Source organism: Episyrphus balteatus, chromosome 2, assembly GCF_945859705.1.
Source record: "Episyrphus balteatus chromosome 2, idEpiBalt1.1, whole genome shotgun sequence".
In the NCBI taxonomy this organism is placed as follows: Eukaryota; Metazoa; Arthropoda; class Insecta; order Diptera; family Syrphidae; genus Episyrphus; species Episyrphus balteatus.
Genome location: NC_079135.1, coordinates 92,841,187 through 92,858,019, shown reverse-complemented (window position 1 = coordinate 92,858,019; position 16,833 = coordinate 92,841,187). Strand labels below are relative to the sequence as shown.

General features: G+C 31.4%; 1 protein-coding gene across 6 annotated transcripts in view; it reads left to right on the top strand.

The window, feature by feature from the left end:
• Positions 1 to 11,305, top strand: part of LOC129911179 (uncharacterized) — a 290,632-nt gene extending 279,327 nt beyond the window's left edge. For 4 of the 6 annotated variants that reach the window (XM_055988887.1, XM_055988891.1, XM_055988889.1 and 1 more), the window contains 6 exons: positions 457 to 1,203; positions 7,039 to 7,469; positions 7,840 to 9,035; positions 9,927 to 9,997; positions 10,055 to 10,158; positions 10,221 to 11,305. In XM_055988887.1, coding sequence (XP_055844862.1) covers positions 457 to 1,203; positions 7,039 to 7,469; positions 7,840 to 9,035; positions 9,927 to 9,997; positions 10,055 to 10,158; positions 10,221 to 10,500 — 2,829 coding nt within the window. In that variant the 3' untranslated portion in view covers positions 10,501 to 11,305. The remainder of the gene's footprint in view (positions 1 to 456; positions 1,204 to 7,038; positions 7,470 to 7,839; positions 9,036 to 9,926; positions 9,998 to 10,054; positions 10,159 to 10,220) is intronic. The other 2 variants (XM_055988892.1, XM_055988888.1) reach the window with 1 other exon arrangement.
• The last annotated feature ends 5,528 nt before the right edge of the window (positions 11,306 to 16,833 follow it).

Sequence of the window (16,833 nt, the reverse complement as noted above, 5' to 3'; positions counted from 1 at the left end):
TCTTCAAATTTACAATACTTTTTTTTTTTACAAAGATGACAAAGCAAATCCTTGGGTATACAATTCTTAACCAGACAATTAGATTATTTAATTTTTAAAGTCGTACCTTTTTTATTAGAAAAACAATTTTATAATTTGATCTTTTAAAACTGACTTTTACTTTTTTTGTGCGTAGAACTTTGAAAAAAAAAAAATAAAAAACAATTTTGCTATTAGCTTAACAACAACATTTATAGAAACCCCTTGTAAATGTTATCCAAAACTCCTTTAACATATTATAATATACCCATAATTTTATCTTGATTTTACCAATAGTTTCTATGTATATGTTTTCTATATACAAAAATATTTCTGCTTCTATTTTTTCTTTCATCTTTGCTGCACTTGCTCATGTGTGTCTTGCGTCTGCATTATTCAACAAACAAAATCCAAAAAAATCCCTCATATATACAAAAGTTTACACGGAACTCAAGCGCCCTAAGTCTACCAACAGACATCCAATTCCGAGCTAGTTCAATGCCCCCATCACCATGCACAAATGACATGCGCTCACCGCACAGCACCTCATCAAATCAGGGAAGCGATTCATTATCCAGTTCCGATCTAGCACTAACCGATATCGGAATGCGAAATATAATGCAATTCCAAAATAGTCGCAATCGAACACGGCCAAAAGTCTCGAGTGCGGATTCAATACTTGCGATGTTTCGAAATTTTGCCTCAACAACAACAACTGCCTCAAACACTGCAACAATACCATCCAATTCATCAATGTTTGCATCACCATCAACTACACCGACTGCCTCTAGTCCCCAGGATGATGTACCCGGTGACGATGAGTCTTCTACAACTACATCCTCAATGCACACACCCGTTAGCTTCTCGAGCGGTGCACCCGATTCGCCAGTATTCTATAGACAAACAACTATCGAAGTACCTGTCCTCGATGCCCTAAGCGCCCACAAGAGCAGTCCGACTAATTCGAATCTTCTACACCCACCGACAATTCTATTGGAAATCCCTAGCAATGGAATCAATAAGTGCCTATCGCCAATTCGTGAGATGCCAACGCCGATACCGTCACCAGCATTGACACCAATCATGCCGAGGCCACAACGTTCGATCAGTCCAATATTCCAGGACGATCAAATGTCAGAAAGTTGTAGCGATGATGACGATCGAAGCAGTGACAACCAAATTTCGGTAACTATCATGACTTATTGGGTGTTTTTTTTTTTTAAATATTATACATAAATATTTTACTATATGAAGTAAGCTTGAACAATATTGGTTTTTATTAATATCCATTTTTTTTTAATGTAACTTTATGTATATGGTATAACTAATCGTTTTTTGTGTAAGCCCGCTATTAAAGTTTTTGTCTAATTTATAATAATATCTAAAAGAAGTCTTGTTTTTGTTGTCTTAACATTTTTTATTTGCTTTAATTGGCTTAATTTAAACAAAATATACAAAATTATCGATAAAATAATAATAGTAAAAATTTAAGGTCTCAGCCAGGTGTTAGGCATCGTTAAAAAATTATTAATCCATCAACATAAATCAATATGAATATTTTTAATATTTTACTGAAACCTAAAGGGAAGCAAATATGTTTAAAAAAAAAACGAAATTTTTTAACTCTATTCTCTTCAAAATTTAGCTGACCTAATATTTTTCATCATATTTCATCCAAGTTGTGCGCAGCTCTAGCTCAAAATTTACATTTGCCTTTTCAATTGCACATTTTGTATCTGTCACAAAAAAAAAAAGTGAAGAAAACCAGAAATAAAATATGTCAGATAAAATTTAGCTCGATCTGCATACTTGGCTTTAAAGTTGAAATATCTCTACTAATTTGGTAATTTAACCGAAATTTAATTTAAGGTTTTGTGCTATACACTAGGGCTCTTGATATTACCCGGGTAATACCCGTTTCAATAAATACCCGGGTACCCGAATATGCGGGTATTACCCAAATGTGCGGGTACCCGGGTATTTTAAGTGGCGGGTACCCGACAAACCAGGTAACGTGTTCTTAATAGCATAAAATGAGAGAAAATATTAGAGAAATCTAGTTAAATTTATTTATAAGTAATTAGTCGTTCATAAGAAAAATTCGTTATGAGCCTTTAAAAAATTACCCATAACAAACACGGTTTAAACAATAATAATTGTAACGTTTTTATAAAATTAATTTTCTATTTCTCAAAAGAACCATATATGCGTTGGTAAGGTTTTAACAAAAAAAAGTTTATTTTGAAGAAAGTTGTTTCTTTCCTTCATAAGAATACATATTACACTTTGATGTTTCTTATAAGCATCCAGCATTGTATTCTGATTTCTGATACGCGAATGTTACATAATCTCATCAATGCTAACAAATGTACACATCCCAACTAGCACAACAGCTTCTGTAAAATGAAATCTTCCAGGTTCTACTTTGTATACAGCTTGTATTGAGCTTGCTTCAGAATTTAACTGCTTATAGAAGTTCGGACTTGTTTAACAACTTCTAATAAGTTGTTTAAATACTGTTAAAGAAACTTACACGAAGAAAGCTTGTTTTTCGGATAAGTCTGTTTAATGAATTTATAGGAGCTTTACAGAAATTACCAAGTTTTGTATTTGTTTTTTGGTTTTGATATTAAATAATATAGCTCGGACTCTTTTGGGTTTTGACATTGAATAATGTTTGAATTTTTTTGCTATTTGAACTGATTAAGTTTTTGATTTCATTAATGAATATACTAGGATGGCCGAGTGGGTAGAGTGGTGGACTACCACCAAGCAGATACGAAGTTCGATTCCCGGGTGTGGTAAAAAATTATATGCTTTTAAAATTATTCTTAATAGATTAACTAAAAATTAATGGAATATTGTATATAATATCAGATCAAAAGATATAATTCATGATTTAAAACCTCATTTTTTGATAAAAAGCTTTAAGATAAGATCTACTTTTAACATAAGAGCAAGTACGTGCGACCCCAGTCGTGGATTTTATTTTTTTATTTCTTTGATCCTTGGTTCTTATCCCAAAAGCAAACTTTTTGCCAAGTTTCACGAGTGTAACAATTTTTGTCGGGAAGTCTGAGAATCGGCCATTCTGCCAATATGAATTTTCATATCATAAAATGGCTAGGGTGGTCCAACCTAACATTTTTTTAATATATTTTTGGAACGATTTTTATGAAATTTTGTGGGTACATCGGGCAAGTCTAAGAATCGGCCAACATCTACTTTCATACCACTACATGGTTAGGGTTGTCCACTCAAAATTTAATTTTTAAATTTTTTTCCAACGATTTTTTTATGAATTTTTTTGTACTATCGGCTAAGTCTGAGAATCTACCAAGATTTATTTTCATAAAACTAAATGGTGCGTGACAGTACATATTTAAATTACAAATTTTAGTCTTAGTAATTTGAATTTTGACTGAGCATTTCATCAGTTCTATTGGAAAGTTTTATTATTTGTGGAAATAACATTTTCAAGACATAAATACATATATATTAATCAGAAATGGACTTAATTGAAATGGGACTGCACTGATGCTTTGAATTATCAAAATCGGTTCGCCCAGTCGAAAGTCATGAGGTAATAAACATTAAAAAGAAATACAGTCGAATTTAGAACGTCCACCTTTTAAGAAGTTGATAGTATATTTTAGGAGTGGATGTTTAACCCGAATGGGAGAACTATGAAGTTTTATAGCCTTATGCGTTATAATAACGAATTAAAATGCCTGGCAACATCAAGTCGTGGCTTTATATTGTTTTCAAGGAGTTCAAAAAAGTTAGTTTTCCAGCTGATATGAATAGCCTAAATTCGTAATATATCATATTCTAAATACAGGAACTTTAAGTCCGAAGACATCAATCTTGATAATGCAGTCAATAGAACTAAAAAAACACATGTTTGATGTTGTGACCCGATTTCATTTTTTTAAGAAAAGATTGACTCCAACATTGGAAGTAAATAGCAGAAGAGGCGTAACGAAGTCCGCCGGGTCAGCTAGTTGTTTATATAAATACTGTACTATACTACTGTTTTATATAAAAGTCTTAAAGTCAAAAAGAAATAAAGTTATGTTAAATTTATAATATTGTTTATGTTTTTTTTTAACCTCGACTATAGTCGAATCGATGGAATCCAACTATACATTTATTGATTTTACAGTGTGGTAAACAGCAAAGACCGAGAAATGTTCTTAAATCTGTTTCAATCACATTATTTATGCCTAGATACGAAAATATTGCGGCTACCCGAATATGACCGGGTACCCGTATTATAACGGGTACCCCAATTTATGGCCCCCGGGTAATACCCGGAAATGCAGGTACCCGGGTACCCGGGTAGTTACCCGGGCATGCGGGTATCAAGAGCCCTACTATACACCACAAATCTCACGATAATGAAACCAAATTTTGGAAAATTTCCAAATTCCAACATTCACTGAAATCGATTTTCTACAGTAAATTCGGAATTGCATTGGCTCATTTCTTTTTGTGATATTCTTTAGGGATGGCGGTTTTCGGTTTTTCCGTTTTTTTTTTTTTCCTTTCGGTTAAACCGGCCGGTTTTAAACCGGGCCAATAAACCAGTTTTTTTAAAAACCGGTTTTCGTTTTTTTTTTTGCTTGATTTGACAGTAAAAAAAAAATGTAGCCTTATTTGGCAACCAAAAAAAAAAAACTTTTCGAAGAAAATCCCTGAGCAAAGCTTTTTTTAGTTTGATTTTGTTATAAGAGTTCTTAACTCACTCTAAGTAGGAGTTTTGAGGAATTTTTCAAGCTGAATATGAATGAAAATTTATAATTGTATGGTAAGTTGGGAGAGGGAATGAATGTTTCGAGGGTTTTTGAGTTTTTTGTCTCGTCGAACCTCATTTTGTTGGACGTTTTTTTCAGCCGTTTTTTTTCGGTTTTTTTGTAAAAACCGGTTCAAACCGCGAGGACAAAAAAACCGAAAAAAAAACCAGTTAACCGAAGCAAAAAAACCGAAACCGGTTTTTCCCATTCCTAATATTCTTTGTTGTGAAGTCAGCTATTACACGAAGCCTCAAGAGGCTTGACTCTTTTTTTGACTTTTCTTTTAATAATAATCATTCTGTGAGGCGCGAATTATTACACGATGCCTCTTGAGTCAGTGACTCAACATTTCTCTTTTGATTCTTGTTGTTGTATCGCACCAAGAAGCGAAAAAAAAATGAAAGGGAATGTTGAAAAAAGGAAAACTGGAAAAAGAAACGTCAAAAAAGAGTCTCAGAATTTCGATTCTTCCGTGGATCTCCTGCAGCAATTATTCGCAATTTTGATAAATGTTAAGCATCTCCTAAACTAAGAAAAATCGACGACAAAAACACTGCCCACAGCGTTTTTGTATAAAAAGGTATACACCTGAATGGTGAATTAAATTTTTCACTAAAAAGATTGATAAACGAAATGTGGATTGAAAAAAAAAAGAGTTTTTAAAAATATTTTTTTATGTATTTCAATGTATTTTTCTAAACGAAAAATATTTGTGACCTTTGACCTCTTATAATGGGGCAAGCGGAGAGAGGAAACTTCAGGACTTTTTAAAAATTGTAAACCATCCTTACACCAAGCTTTATACCAAAAATCAGCCTGTTACACATTTTTTCCTTTCTTTGACAATTTTTCGTCTATTCTGACTTGATTAATATCAGCAAAAACGATAGAGGTAAATATTGGCGTATGATCGTAGTCGAATGCCGTAATTCGGTCTCAAAATGGATCCCTAGAAATCGCATTTCTTAAAGTTTTTTCTTGATCTGTATGCCTTAGAAGTCGACACCGTCAGACAGGCCTTATTATACGAACCTTCTAGTATTAATTTAAATAATAATTTTAATTTATTATTTTTAACTACATTCCACTATGACCTTTAGCTAATGCGAACGTTTTAAGTTGCATTCCTGTTACTTAGGCCTTATTAGCTTACAGGCCTTAATACCCGCATATCTAATTAAAATACAGGTTTAAAGTCTTCTTAGTAAGGTTTTTTTTTTTTGTACACTATTACAATAATCAATTTTTGGTAAACTTTGTGTGTAGGTACAACATATATGAAATCAATTCAAATGCATGCAATGCTGCATGCGTATTCTTCTCCAACGGTCTGAAGTAGGTAAATCAAGTCTAAATAGTGTTGGTATGTCAAAAATTTCTGAGTGTGGTCATTATAAGTTTGATACGATTAATCCTTTTATTTTGTTATTATTTTAATTGAAAGACTGTGTGTTTAATCAATTTAAAAAAAAATTGTAAATCCATTTTTTTTTTTTTTTGCGATTTTATAGGACATTTAGGACAAAATATCAATTAAAAGAATTCATAGTTTTAGAATATTAGTTGTTTTGTAGCGAAATCGATATTAATAATACAGATTCCAGCATTTGATTTCCATCAAAAAATGTATTTTGTCTAAATCAATTCCATTTTCAAAAACAAAAACAAAAAAAAACAACAGGCGCTCAATATTGAAATAAATTTATATAATATATACCAATAATTTAGGTCAGACTGGATACGATGATTCAAGGATATTGCACTGATTGACTACTCGATGCACTTGTATTATGGTCAGTGAAATTGTTTATGTTTCATGTATATCATGATGTAACAATTTTCTCATTGAATGTTTAGAAAAAATATATCTATATTATAGCTTTGAGGTCCTTCCTACCTGCAAATCATATAAGTATGCAATAAAATCAAAAACAACTCCTTTAGGCTAGATATTAAGTCCTTTTCACCGTCAAAATTCCCATATGAATATATGCAATCGAGATATATCAATTTCATGTGCATTTGAAATATCCCCTCAGGCTTTGACAATGAAATTTTTTTGTAACTACAAGAAGAGTGTAACTTTATCATATTAGATAGCACATAAATATTGACCCAAATGAACACAAAAATAACACACATTCACAAGAAAATCGGGCTCATTCCAAAATTATTGCATTTTATTTTTATTTTTTTCTATAAAAAAAATATTCTTTCCCTAAAGGCAAGTATATTCTTGGACCTTGGCCAGAACGAAAACTTCATGAGCCATTTACGTGAATCAGAGAATAACACACCAACTGAAATGTACAACACTACTTTCAAGGCGGACGTGCATAATCAAATGTCATATAAATGTCGATTGCCACAGTCATCTATGCCAACGCTTAAGCAACAAGAGCAACAACAACAACAACAGCAACAAAAATCATCAACATTCCTAATGCCTAGCATCACAATTGATATAGAACCACCAACACCCGAAGAGAAACAACCTAGACCAAGAGATTTAGTTATACCAACATTGACAGTGGAACAACCAAGTCCAACGAAAAATCGTTTTCCAATGATAATCTTTCCAGGGTCACCACCTCCCCAACGAGCAAGCATCGGCGAGACTAGCTTCATGTTTCCCAACAAACAGCAACAAAAAAGGTATCAAAATTCACAGCAAAACTATAATAGCTTCCACGACTTTTTTTGACATATCCCTCCTCCATTTTCCAATCTAAAAAAAAAAAAAGAAAAACCTATACCCTCCTTGTATCTTGTAAAGTGTTAGTTTGTTCTTATCTGTCAAAACAAAAACTATATTATCCTTCTCTATCTTTAGTTTTCTATTTATGCTTTTGATGTGGCATTAAGTCTTTTAGAGCCTCTTGATTATATCGTAGTTTGTTTTTCGTCGTTTATCTATGTAAAGCTTTATTATTACTGGTAGCCTTATTTGGAACCTTTATATTGATACTTTAAATTTAGTAATGTAGCTTTAGATCAACATCACAAGCCTTGAATTTTATTACAGATTGTTGAAACAATTCGAGAAGCCTACATCTCTTGACCTGCAGTTTGTGCCACCGACAATTACAATTACCTCAAATATGAGCGAGCTTGAGTCTGATACGGAACCGCTTTCACCAGCTCCAAAGGCAGGTGGGCCAGGGTCACTACTGGCACCTGGCAACCCTGTCGGTATGTGCTATCTAAGCCCGTTTACCATGTGCAGTCGAGCCGATCGTACTATATCGGAAAGTAATCTAAGCTCGTCGGGGTATTCAAGCATGGCTAGCCCAGGGCCAAGTCGCTGTGGATCGAGTAATCCCTTATGTCCGAACGAAATGGATGAACCGGGAAGTGGGCATTCGGGACCGAGTTTGTCACTTCATGCCAGTCTTCTGAGTCGAAGAAAAAATGCAGCTTTAGCAAGCTGTAAAGAGAACATTACAAATGGAAAACACTCAGCGGCAAATGAGGATCACCAAGAAAGATTACGAGCTCGATCTGATTCCGAAACTATGTCAGACGATATTTTACTCGAATCGAATGACGAAGGAATTGGAACGGATCATGTTGATGAGAAAATCGATGATAACCGAAATATTGGCAATCGTAATGGCCAACAATTGGGAGTATTTGTCGAAGAACAAATATTGATTGAGGTAGATGAGCCTAGTCCGGCTCCAGTTCCAGCTGTTCAAATGGCACAACTACAACTTCCATCGATTGTCATTCAGATAGATGGTACTGACAAGGGACTGTCACCGGTTTCGTCACGTTCCGAAAGCCCACTGAGTGAACGTGCTGGAATGGGTCGATTTTCTCCACATTTCTATGGTCGCAAAGACCAACTGCCATTTACTGATTCAGATGGTTTGTATGACTTTCCATCGTCTGATGGAAAAGCTGGTACATACACACACCAACGTAGAAGTAGTAGTAAAAAGCGGGAACGTAAACTTTCCAAATCAAGCTGCACTCAGTCACCAACGAAAAATCAACAAAATGATGTGTCGGTGAAAGATTCTAGTACACCGACTACAAGTAGTCATGTCTGCTCGAAACACTGTCGTTCTTATCATCATTCATGTCCCGTTAATGCAGTGACAGCGAGAAAAAGTCCGAAGAGACGACCGGTGAATAGGCATACGGTGGCAAGTAGTAGTAGTTCTTCGGAAAGTTTGACATCTACCAAGGACTTGACAGTCCGATCGATGCCTAGACGTAAGTTGATTTAAAATAAATTAGTTGCTGCTGGTGATCAAGACTAAAATTATACGTCAAATAGTGACATTAACGCCATCTAGTGATCAGAATTGGAAGAAAAAATTTTTTATTATTTTTGACTGTGTTTACATTGTACTCAGTCCTCCGGTTCACTTGGATTTCTCTAAGTTAAGAGTTGAACAGAATGCGTCACTCTGCGTTCATCAACTAAAATGACAGCTGTCAAAAAACTTGAGAAGAATACAAAAAAATAAGAAACAGTAAACAAAAAGCAGCTCGTGAAAAAAAAAACAAAAACGTCAAACTCGTCACGCGACGAAGTTGAAAAATGTTCAACTTTTGAGCGAATCGCTTAGCGACTGCATTCTGTTGCCGATGGGCGACTTCTATACAAATTTCACAATTTTGACAGCTGTCATGCTAGTCGCTGAGGGCTCAGCGTTCTGTGCATTTCTTTACTTTATAACTTGGAGCTAATGATGAGAAAGAAATAGCGAAGTGAGGCATCTCTTTCTAACAATAAAGTGTAAATGAGAAATCAACAGAGAGATGTGAAAATAAATCGGAGGGGTCAGTCCAAGACAGTGTTCACATTGGCCTCACTTTGCCGCCGATTAATTTTGACATTTGTATGAGTCTAAAGATTTTAAAACTATGTGCCTCTTTTGGCTATCTCTTTTTTTCCATGATGTGCAAGTGAGAACGCAACAGAAATGTCAAAATGAGTGGGCGGAATAAGACCAATGTGATAACGTTTCTAATGCACAAAAAATGGCGTCACTATTTGACGTTTAGTTCAAATTCTGACCACCTTTAGCGCATTTCAACTCTGTCAATCCCTCATTTTGTCATTTCAAAACGTCATTTTGTACTTTTTCTTTTTATAAGGACTGAATTCACCAAACAGGGAGAAAAGACTCAGAAAACACGATAGCAATAGTGAGGATGATGCCGCTGACGTAAGATTGTAATAGTTTTTTGAATGACTTAATGTCATATAAGAGGTTATTTTTTAGGCACTGCTAAGACGAATATCACCAAGTATTGTTGTCGCTGATAATAATCAATCACAACCACGTTGTAAAATAAATCGCCTTCGGGCAATAGGAAATCAAATTAGGTAAAGTTTATATTTATTTTTTTATCAATCAACGAGTCTTGAATGATTCTGTTTATTCATAGATTTTTAAGACGCCTTGAAAAATCAATCAAAACACGTGAACGTCTTGTATCACCATCGGATAGTTGTGCGGAGGAAAACACAGACGACTTGGATTCACCCCAAGCTACGTCACCTCTATTACAACCAACATCACCAAATCGAACTAAAGTGGCATTATGTCGTCAAAATCGAATTCCTCCCGGATCGTATAGTTTATCAAATTCGAATGTTCTCAATCCAAGTAATTGGAAAACAAGAGATCGTGGTATTATTACTGCAGATGATGTTAATAGTGATTAATATATTGTTTTATAAAACAAAAACAAAAAAAATAGGTAATTGTTATATGTATTTTATTCTAAATGGCGCCCAATAGAAAACTAAAACACACACATTCTCCAATATTTTTCAATCGATAGTTGAATTTTTTGAAGCGAATATAAACGATGTATGTAATGTAGCATAGGCAAATAAAATAATAAAACACTCAAACTGATTTAATGCTATAAACAAAAAAAAAAAAACATAAATAAACGAAAAAATATAACAGTACTGTCAAAAAAAAAAAAGAAGAATAAATTAACTACCAGCTAATTTGTGAGCATTAAATTTTGGCAATAGTTCAATAGTCAAAAACAAAGAAAACAAAGCTATTCTAAAAAAAAAAAAATGGCGCCCAACGCTAAAATAAAAAAATAAGTTTACTGCACTATATCAGATGTATTAAACCATCTGCGATAAAACTCTATACAAGTGCACCTAAAAAAAAACTCAGTGTTAGATTTTTTTTATCAGTATACGTAGGAATATTATAAACTAGAAAAATCATTGAGCACTTTTTAAATCATCATAAGTGTAAATAGACACTTTTTTTTGGAAAAAAAAAAACATAGACCTTAAAAACTAATAAAGCACATCGCACGAAAACTTAAAACATTATTTTATATAAATTCTTCGAAACATACATTAAAAATAAACTTGTAAATAAAAAAGTATAGAATAAGCAATATAAAAAAAAAACTTAAACGTGATATGTGATAAGAATCTCTGCGCTTGAATAGCATAAAATTCGTGACACTTTACAAAAAAAAAAATATATTATATTATTTTTGAACTAAAGTTAAATAAAAAAATTGTTTTTTTTCTTGAGTTTTGTCAAAATAAAAATAAATAAAAAAAACTTTATACAAAAAAAAATGGTCTACTAAACATGTGTTCATCATCACGTTATTAAAAACAAATTACATCTTTTTTTTTCATTCTTTTATTTTTAATTTCTATAAAAAAACATTTTTGACGTAACATAAAATTAAAAAAAAAAATTATTTAAAAAAGATAAATAATAATAAACCTTGGGAAAATGAGGACAATCGTTTAGTCACGTATTAATATTTTCGCTTTTGCGTGCATAATAATTTTTTGTTGCAGTATTTCAGTGTTAGATGTTTTTTTAATTAAAATTAATTAAAAAAAAAATAAATACATAACAAAATGGATGTTTATATTTAAATAAAAAAATAATGTGTCATAATTGAACTAATAACACTGGCCACTTTAAATCTTTTAAAAGTATTTTAGACAAGAAATTAAACTTATTTGTCTTTAATTTTAAAAAAAGTTTAAATATTTAATTATATATTTGCGTGAACCTGTCACGCTAAAGTATTTTATTCTGGAAAAAGTCTATTTTCAAACAATTCAATATTTTCAACATTTGAAGCAAACATTGATACAGCTTTACTCAGTGGAAAAGTTCAGAAAATTGGAGAACTTTTATTTTAAGTTTTAACATCGCAAACTTATACATACTTATTTGGTCAAACTTCATAAGGTTAACCCCTTGCCGAAAAAAAAATGGATTTTAAAAAATTTCCTCTAAATTCATTAAATTAAACATGAAAAGAAAGGTCTATTTAAGCTCTATTCATAACTGAAAACAAAAAGTTTTTTGGAGTTTTGGCTTCTGTGTTATTTGCATCCAAACATATTTTTTCTTACATTCGGATGCAGATATTTGCAGACCAAAGTCTCGAAATAAGTTTTCTTTTCCATACCTGGATCCCGTGCGGGATAGCGTGAGTATGATCTACTACATTCATTCTATACAAATTATTGCTTAAAATAGCTTGGTCAATTCGTTGTTCAGGGCTCAGATTGAGGTTTTTTCACCTTTGATCCCAAACTAAACATTGCAGTCGAACTTACATTTTATTCTTCTATAAAGTAATAGTGAGACTACATTTAACTTCGGTAGAGCTTCGATAAGGTTTCTCCGATGGATAATTGTAAATAAAAAAAATATGCCCAGTTTTTAAAAACTTCCAAGAACCTGCTCATTCTATTACATACGCATAAATGTTGGCCAATAGCCTCGTCCCTTGGAGGTCTTAGTTAAGTACATTTGCTACTAGAACTACTCATGCTTTTCTGCCCGTGGGGATGTGAATTGCATTGATTTTGTAAATAACTATTTGCCACCTCCTAAAAGAACTGGGTTAATGCTTCATTCTTAAACACGACTTAGCGATTTTTTATTTTTTTCAAGACTTCTTTAAATACTTCTAAACATTTTTACAGAAGCTTTTAACGGAAAATTTACTCACCAAATTGCTTCTTAGCAACTTTAAAGAAGCTGTTTTCGGAGTTGTACTTGCAAATAAGCTGTAAACGAATCAAATTGCTTCTTAAATAAACTATTTACGAAGTTATATCTTCTATCAACAAATTGCTTCTTAAAGGAAAGCCTTACAGAAACATTATAGACGCTATCACATATGAGACTTTAATCTTATTAATTAATTTAATAACCGGCAGAGGTAGTTTTTTGCAGACGTTTGCTATTTTATTGGGAACGTCACGTACAGACATTCAATCAAACATAGAAATCGAAGAGTTATTGTAAACTAATTGTTATGATGTCTTAAGAAGTGTGTTAAATCTACACTTATGGTATATTCTCTGGAAAAGATACAAAAAAAACTCATAAATCGTTCAGAATAAACGTACAAACAAGCAAACCGTGTGTTACAGGTGGAATGGATTCATCAGCCAGAATCGTTTAACATACTTAAATCAAATTTCTATTGAGCTCCGACGCAAGGTAAGGCGTCATACATGTTTTAAATTTTATTTTAAGAATTTTTTGTTATAACGGCCTTAGCTTTGAGTTTTCTTGCCTTATTTTTAACTATCCCCGATCCCCTTGTCAGATCAAGTAGAAGTCATCTTTCATAATTTTGGTGTACAAAGAAAATCATCAAATTTCAAAACGGGTAAAACATTGACTACTTTTTGAATATTATATTAGTAATTTAATGCAAATACAAAAATTGTTCAAACAAAATGTTAATGCAAAGATATTAATGTAAATTAAAAAAAAAATAAATACTGTCCCATTTACCACCATAATAATTAACATTCACTAAAAATATTAAATTTATCTAAAAAAAAAAAAAAAAAACCAAAATCACATTGTAATTATAGGACAGTTCCTTCCAAAAGCATTAACACAACAAAATAACAAAAACAAGAAAATCATCGGCAACCTTTCTACTGCTTACCCCATCGAATTAAATTAAGAAAAAAAAAACTAAAAAAAAATAAAAATAAATTAAATAGAAAAAAAAATTTAAAAAACTGGAGGAAAGAAATATTTAAAATTGATATAAAAAAAAATATTATATATAAATCGCATTAACTTTAGGCGAAGAAAGATTTAAATGGCTTGTATTGAGACTGATTTTGTAAAAATTGTAAAAGAAAAACAAAAAAAAAATTAATAAAAAATAATTACTATAATTCAAAAAAAAAAAAAACTTAAATCTATCTATTAAATGGCAGATAGTAGGTAATAATAATTGTATATGTATGTTTTATTAAAATTAAAATTTTTATTAAAATCATTATGCACAACATGTTAAATATTTTTCGACTATAGCGGTATATTTGCAAAAAGAAGAAAACTTAAAAAAAAAAAAAAATATTCGTACCTACACCTAATTTACACTCATCAAATAAATATTAAATGTAGTAGAAATTTTTTAGAAGCAAATGAAAACAACAAAAATGCATAAAAAAAGAAGTAAATAAAAAACGCATTGGCACTTTTCAAAACTTAACATTTTTAAAATCTTCGTACAACTACTGCAGTTTAGTTTTAGGACTCTGTGATAAAACTTTAAAGAAGATGTTTATGCAACGTTTTTTTAAATGGTACGTTTTGTCAATATGATACATTTTTTTGAATATTTTTTTAAGAACATTTTCTGAATTGTCGTGCGTTTTTAAAGCTATACCCAGCGAAGGGGCACTTTTAGGGGCAATACGGTACATCAAAAGAACAAAACACACAAACATAGATTTTTGAAAAAAAAAAAAACAAATAGCTGTGGTATACTTCACCGTCACGTGAAGAAAGCTTTTAACGATCTAATTTTATTGCTTAGATTTTTTTGAAATACTTCTAAACAACTTTAAAGAAGCTGTTAACGAAGTAATTTCCCCTAGACAACTTTAGAGAAGCTGTTAAAGAAGTTCAAGAATTTAACACCATTTATTATGAAATAAAAACGACTGCTCATCGTCGTGTCTAAAAATGAACTGTTTATTAATAGGAAATCTTAAACTACATTAGATCTATGGCTATATCTAACACATATATTTCTTAAACTATCTTATCTTTATTTGAATTGGGATATCGACTGTATGACGCGCCGCATACCTTATAAACACAACATGCTGCTTGCAGATATGAGTCATAAACCCAATCTATGCGTTCTTTTATTGTGGTATACAAAGGATCAGCACGACACACATAGTCTATCTATCCCTACTAATGTAAAGCTACCTGCGCGTATCTTTAATCTTAACCCTTTCGAACCCAAGCTATGAAAATCAATATTAAATAAATTGCACGACTGGGGTCGCACGTACTTGCTCTTATGGTAAAAGTTACTCTAATGTTTAAGTTTTTCATTGAACAAAATAAGGGAAAATTTAAAATTTGATATTTTCACGGAATTTCGTTAGTGGTACAAAAAAAAAAAAAAATCCGTTTTTATAAATAATTAAATAGGTACCGTTTTAAATAATCTTTTACAAAAAACTAAGTATGCCATTTTATTTCTAGTATAAAAAGGAATTTTTAGAAAAAAATTTTCGAAAATCGTTAGAGCCGTTTTTTAAAAAAATAATTTTTTATATATAAAAATTTTCTAACATTTTTCAAAAAAAAAATTGATATGCAATTTTGAATAAATAATTAATTTACACATACAAACAAAATTTCAAATTTTTTCACCAACTCGTTTGCAAAAAATTGATTTTTCAAAAAAAAATTTTTAAATATTTTTTAAAAATCCAAAAATGTGTTTTTTGAAAAATTTTTATTTTTTTTAAATAATGATTGTTTAAACGTTTCTGTATTAAAAATTTGGTCGAAATCTGTTTTGTCGTTTATGAGAAATTCATAAATCAAAAAAACCGTTCTATGGCAGATACCGTTAATAACGGTATTATTGTCAAAGGAGGTTCTTATCTGTAACAGTAAGCAGAAAAATTTTAATCAAAATCGTTAGAGCCGTTTTTGTAATAAATCAACTTTTCTGTTTCCGTTATATGACAGGTACCGTTAGTTTTGGTCCTAAAAAAAAAAACTTCAATTTCTCCTTTAGGGAATCACTCAAAACTGTTAACTACCAAGTTTAAAGAAAATCGCTTCAGTAGTTTAGGCTGTAGCTCGAGGTTCTTACAGACAGACAGACAGACAGAATTGCCGGACCCACTTTTTTGGCATTCTCCATCATCGTAATGTCATGTAAAATTGTTATCTCGAGTTCGATTTTTTTTACGAATCCTAAACTTGCCCTATAGTACCTATATCGCAAGTAAAAATGTTTTTTTAGTATCGTATCAAAAACATCAAAACTAAGAAATATGAATAGCAAAAAGTTATTTTCCAAAATAATAAATAGCAAAACTAATATGTTACTCTCATGTTGCATGTAAGTAACATGCCCTGCCTATGACCACCAAAAAAAGTCGGACAACTGAGAAAATAATTTTTTATGGAACAATAATATATGCTACTTCTTCTAAGCCAAAAAGCAAAACACTTTCTGGATTTACTTTTTTTATATCTTTTTTTCAAAATTATGACCATAAATTAAAAAAAATGTTTTGCTAAAAAAAAGAAAAAATGTGAAATTCAGTTCCTTTTTCGATGAAAAAAAATTAATGGTATGATATTTGACTAAATTTTTGTAATAATCCAGTAACTAGGCATCATTATCTTTCAATTGAGGCATCGAAACCTAAAAAAAATATTTAATGGAATATTTTTTACGAATTTTTAAAAATATGTTACATGAGAGTAACGCTGGGTCCGAAAGGGTTAACTAGATAATTCAACAGAAGCTATTATAAATGTTAATGAAATTATTATTTTTTAACAATTTTGAAGCTGTTAACGAAGTAAATTTCTTCATAAAGAAGTTTAAAAGAAACTATTTAGTAAGTTACACCTTCTCTAAACGAATTATTTAGTAAAAGAAAGCTTAACAGAAACCTTATAAAAGCTTCAATAGGTGCGTCTCACCAAGGGAGATCTCTAAGCGCTCAAGTAATGCTGACTTT